This window comes from Clupea harengus, chromosome 2 (assembly GCF_900700415.2).
Source record: "Clupea harengus chromosome 2, Ch_v2.0.2, whole genome shotgun sequence".
In the NCBI taxonomy this organism is placed as follows: Eukaryota; Metazoa; Chordata; class Actinopteri; order Clupeiformes; family Clupeidae; genus Clupea; species Clupea harengus.
Genome location: NC_045153.1, coordinates 28,059,857 through 28,065,856, shown reverse-complemented (window position 1 = coordinate 28,065,856; position 6,000 = coordinate 28,059,857). Strand labels below are relative to the sequence as shown.

General features: G+C 47.9%; 1 protein-coding gene across 2 annotated transcripts in view; it reads right to left on the bottom strand.

Annotated features, from left to right (window-relative positions):
- The window catches only part of LOC105907911 (receptor tyrosine-protein kinase erbB-4), a 235,156-nt gene that overhangs the window by 33,815 nt on the left and 195,341 nt on the right, over positions 1–6,000 (bottom strand). For both annotated transcript variants that reach the window (XM_031559659.1, XM_031559666.1), the window contains exons 17-19: positions 3,551–3,683; positions 806–928; positions 488–586 (exon numbers count right to left, since the gene is read on the bottom strand). In XM_031559659.1, coding sequence (XP_031415519.1) covers positions 488–586; positions 806–928; positions 3,551–3,683 — 355 coding nt within the window. The remainder of the gene's footprint in view (positions 1–487; positions 587–805; positions 929–3,550; positions 3,684–6,000) is intronic.

The window sequence follows — 6,000 nt, the reverse complement described above, 5'->3', positions numbered from 1 at the left end:
ACATACATATATACATATATATATATATATATATATATACACACACATGTATATACACACACAAATGCTTGTGTGCACACACATAAAAAGCCACTCAGACGGTACACATATAGAAACACACACACCCACACACACACAAGCCTGCTGACCTGCTGATCTTCATAGGACCAAAATAAAGACCCATTTTGCTGTCGCAGCTTGCAGCTTTTACCAGTCAGATATCAAGGCGGATTGGGAAAAGGGCTAAGGGAATGGGTTTCTCTGCCATTGCATCATCAAGCAGCGATTCAGCTCATTTCTGTTTTCACATACATTTTTCCCTTTGATGTACAGGGGGAGTGTGGTGGTTCATGGAGGGGGTTGGTCTGAGGGGCGGGGGGGTCTGAGATGGGTGCGCTAGAGTGACATGGCGTTGGGGGGGGATGGGGACCGTCCGCTGCTTGGACTGCCTGAGAAACACACTGACTCAGCAGAGAAGGTCACTCACGTCCATAAACTCCACGTTGGCTTTGGGTCCTGTGGCCTCGTTCAGGATCTTTATGGCCACCGGGATCTTCACTGTCTCCCCTTCGGGAACCCAGATACCCTAGGTGGGGGAAGAGAAGGACAGGGAGATGAGTAATAGAATGGGTTCATATATGTCATCGAACTACAGCAAGATGTGGTTGTTCATCAGTTGCTTTCATCGCTACTCTGGTAAGTCGGTCCTTCAAATACACATCATTGTACTGCCAGACTGTTCACCTCTGTCACTCTGTCTTCCTGGTCTGCTTAGATGTACACTGCTGTGATGGGGAGGCATTACCTTGTAGACAGTGCCAAAGGCTCCTGACCCCAGGATCTTCACCCTCTTGAGCTCCGTCTCCTTCAGGATGCGCAGCTGGGCCTGGTTGGGGGCCGTTCCGCTCGGCGTCAGGGGTTCCACCAGCTGGGCAAGGCGATAAAATACAGCCACCGCGTCAGTGGGTATTACAGAATAAAGGCACAGTCCTGTTCAGTAGATTTAATTACCAGCACACAGAATGGCTTTATTCACATATCCTCTCTATATTAAGATTCTCCATCTTTGGCGAGATTTGACTGATTTGGTGGAAATGGTCCTTCACAGCGGGATCACTGAAAGAATTTATGAGATAAGAGGGAAGAGATGCATCAAAGCAGAGCGCGGAGGGAGAAGGATAATCAGAGAGAGACACACAGAAAGAAGAAGGGAGCGAGGGGAAGATGAGAGAAAGGATAATAAAGGCGGCTGCTGAGGGGGGAGCACAGTGCTTTCACTGTTTCATTTCCACAAGGGGGTAGACAGAGAGAGAGAGAGAGGGAGAGAGAGAGAGAGAGAGAGAGAGAGAGAGAGAGAGAGAGAGTAAATCAGTCTTCCCCTCAGCCATTGCCGCGTTCCCTGTCTCATCACCGCTGCCTGATTAAAAAACAATAGCTGTTCTTCATTTAAATGGAATTCTAAATCAAGTGCCCTGGACAGAGGAGCAAAGAGCAGGCAAATGGGGATGAGAGAGAGAAAAAAAGAAAGAGGGAGAGATGGGGAAAGAGAAGAGAGGGGACACAAGATGAAAAGAAAGGGAGAGGGAGCAGACGATAGAGAAGAGGAGAGAGCACAGTAAGAGGGTGGTAAGGGGAGTGACCACAGGGCCACAGGAGGAGGATCAAGAGTAAGCACTGATCATAGATTTTGCTGGGAGCTGTCCATACTGTCAGTGCTGAAACCAAGCAAGGGAGCTGTCCGGGGTCCTGAAATTCAGATGTATATAGTCATAGTATTACATTATTCTTAAGGATCAATTGTGTTATTTCGATCAGTAAGAAAAAGGTGGTTCAACTACTTCAACATAAAGTGAAGTCAGGCAATTATTCTTCAGATCTACACTAACAGGGTGCTTTCCCATTGGCACCCAGAAAAGCCCTAGAAGAAATTCTTTTGGATTTGTTGATCGCTGTGCTAGTTCTTTTGACCTTATCCACCGCCGTGATTCTGCAGCTTTTGCGATGAGGGCAAAGATTAGTAGCACACAGCCTGCAGATGTGCACATGCAGAAACAAACACATAGAGGGCATGTCAGCCCCACAGGCAAGCAGCAGACCCATCCGCCCACTCACCTAAACCCAGTCTTACACCATCTGCATACAAACAACCAGTCAGTACCCAGTGGAATAAGGGCTGAAGACAAGACAAAAGCTGGATTCTGTTGCTCTAATTCACAACGTGTTACCCTGATTCTAGTACCAGTGTGCATATATGAGTGAGAAAGAGAGAGAGAGAGAGAGAGAGAGAGAGAGAGAGAGAGAGAGGAGAAAGAAAAAAGAGAGAGGGAAACAGAGAAAGATAGATGACTTGGGGAGTAAGTGATGAATAGGGTTTTGCAGACAGTGAAGACAAGTGCGAGAGGGGTTGAAGTGGAGGCTATAATGGGAAAAAAGAGGGTAAAAAAAGTCAGCCATCTTGTGATTAGTGCATCCGCGTGTCAAGAGGCTACTGCAGCGCTGTGGGGACCGGGAGTGGAGGTGAGGTGTGGTATGTCTGGGCTGGCGTCTCGGCGGAGGCTTTAAGAGCTTTAATACGGCACGTTTCCTGCAGGCCCACTCAGCCTGAGAGGCCTCTCCAGTGACTGCAGCGCAGCCGCGCCACGCTCATCATTATTCACGCGTGCTGCGGGGAGCAATGCACAGGCACACACACACACACACACACACACACACACACACACACACACATACATACACACACACATACACACACACATACACACACACCCACCCACACATGCGTCATCAACACTCACATACAACACCAGACATGCAAGTACCCACAGCTATACGGCCCTGCTTTAGAAGTGTTCCCCAATGCCCATCTAATGCTAGTAGTGGCTCTTAATATTATGAGTCAGTCCACTGGACAGTGGTTAAGGGTCTCCAGTCTGTCTGACAAAGACGCAGCAGCACTCCCAAGAAGTGGCCTAAGGGGGACGGCTGATATAAGGCTATCCATTAGAATCAGACACAGAGAGAAAGAGAGCGACATAGAGGGTTGATAGCACACTTGTTATCAACACCGGAGCACAAATCTACAGTAAGGCTTCCTGGTAGCACAGAGCCTCTGACAATTAATGGAAATGGATGTTCAGTGCTGGACAGCCTCCCGATCTGTTCCAGAGGATGGATGGAATGGGCTTGTGCAGGGACACGAAGACATTGTCCCTGACAGCCTTCCCTGCTGTGCGCTGCACACTGCTGAGTGGCGTCACTGAGACAGACAGCCACCAAGAATGGCAGCGCGTCTATTTTCAGAATGGACAGCCGGGCTTCCAGCTTGATTGAGTATGACCAGCGAATGGCAGCTTTACACTGCTGAAAAGTGCTGACCAGGAGAGAAACGCTTTGAGTTTACATGGGGGGTAGGAAAGAAAGGAGGCCATCTTTTACACTTACACGCACTGGGGCCGATATACACACTAACACGAACTTGTGTATCTTTTTGGTGAACTAGTTTTTTAAGTGTTGTTTGTATAATACACAGCTACAGTAGAAGGTCTCTTACCTCGGTCTCCAGGAACCGGCGCAGGGCTCGCTTCTTCTTGATGTTCTTGCGGCGTAAGGACACAGCCACACTCAGACCCACGATAACCACCACAAACAGACCACCAATCACCCCAGCGGCTATCAGTGGAGTCCTAGAAGCACAGAGAAGGTATCGCTATTAATAAAGCTGAAATGCTCCAGAAAACAACAGCGTTCACAAGCTTTCCTATTCATGGCTATGGGGAAGTCTTTAATATGCTAGAACCAGACAGACTCGCACATAAATGAACTATAACTGGCATAGAGTTCGGTTTTAAATGAGGAAGTAAGGGGGTAAGAGCCAGACAGAGAGGAGAGAGGAGAAAAGAGATGTCGCACACATCACATTTGGAGATACGTCTTGATCTGGAGCCGTCTCTCAGAAATGGGCATCAGGGCACTGATTTGATCCTGGCGCTCGGGGGCAGCCAGACTGTGTGAATTAGCGGCGCTACATTTCCTCTCCTTTTAATAACGCCGCTAATTTGCTTCTGCAGAGCAGGCTGAGCGGGGGCATGGCACGGCGGCGGCGGCAGCGGCACCGCGGCTCTCCGAATCAGCAGCGCCAGCCTGCACTCCATGCCCCCATCCATGCATCACGGAGAGAGGAGAGAGAGGCGGAGGGAGGAGGAGGAGGAGGCCAATCCCATTAAATGCCATCGCACTCAAGTCACTTCATCTCTGGGGCGCGTGCCGAAACGGTGCCCCGGCCTCTCTCCTCCTCCCTGCCGCAGAGCAGAAAAAGGTGGCGTCTAAAAAAAGCCATTGTCTGTGTGGAGATGCTTTTTCTTTTCCCCACCAAACTCCTGCAAAGTTTAGGGAACACTGAGATAATGAAAAGCCTGCATCCCATACACCCTCCCAAATGGACTATATATCCTGTAAATTGGTAAAAATGCTGGACTTTGCAAATGTGATTCACGGAAGCCATTGTTGCAGGGGTATGTGTGGTGAATGAATTATTTAGAACACAGATTCTGAACCAGACTATGCCTTTAGAGCGAGACGCGTGGGGGGAGATTGCCTCGTGAACTCCAGATCTTTGCCACCAGTCACCAAGACGAGTCGGAACAAAATGCATAATAGAAACGGGAGCAACACTTTCCCACCCCTGACAAACTCTGCATAAAGAATGTGTCTTAGGTGCTTTCATATGTCACGTCCGAGGCTCTTTAGTATGGGGATGTGTTCACATGTGCTTTAGTGTGGGGACGTGTTCACATGTGCTTTAGTATGGTGATGTGTTCACATGGGCTTTAGTATGGGGACGTGTTCACATGTGCTTTAGTATGGTGATGTGTTCACATGGGCTTTAGTATGGTGACGTGTTCACATGGGCCGAGGCTCTTTAGTATGGGGATGTGTTCACATGGGCCGAGGCTCTTTAGTATGGGGATGTGTTCACATGGGCTTTAGTATGGGGATGTGTTCACATGGGCTTTGGTATCGGGGCGTTTTGTGCCTTTGTGTTTACGGAACAATCCGAGAAACCACAAGTAGTGTGCTTCAGCTAAGAGAAGCCCTGATTAGGTAGTAATTCTTTTGTATTTCACTTCAACCATGGCCTGTGAGATGATGCGGAACTCCATCTACTCCAAATTTCATTGTATGCAAATACAATGACAATAAAGGCTTTTCTATTCTATTCTATACACTGTACATCTCAGTGTCCTTGCATACTGTGTGAGTGTGTTTGTGAGAGTGCAACTAGTATGCATATGAGTAGGAAGTATTTTATTTTTAAATTAAAAATGATCAGTAGCCCGCAACATCAAAACAAATCATTAAGTAGTGCTGTGTTTATGTGTATACAATATTAATGTATGTGACTGGGTGAAAATGAGTGGGTGTGTTGTATGTGTAGTGCATTCGTGTTTTTTGTTGCAACACCCACATAAATATACAAAAACATTTATTGGCTGGGTATTGAAAAGGGCTGTCATACATGTACAGCACACCAAGCTCATACAAATACATAAAGCACACACGCAAAGCACTTTAAAGCAAATGCCACGGGAGGCGCTCAGAATAACTGCCAACTGGCCCCATACTGTTTGTATGTATACCGGGCTCCTCTGGCGTGACTAAACCACCCAGCAGTCAGGACGGCTAGAGAATGCGACGACCTTTGACATTTCTGTCTCCTCTCAGCAGTGTATCACCAGCCCAACTCCTCCACCCAGCCTACCTCAGGAGGCCCACGTCCACTCCAGCTTCCTCAGCTCAGTGGACGGGAAACGAGAGGAGAGATGGGGTACGACTCGCTCCGGAACCCCGAGAGGATGCTGGAGTGTATTCTTGTGTGCTGTCTAGCGTGCACCTCGAAGAACATATATACGACTTCTTGTAACATAACATACATACAGTATGTTAGTTAACTAAATTGCTAAACTAAATCTTTAGTAGAGAGATGTCTGTATAACTGCAGTG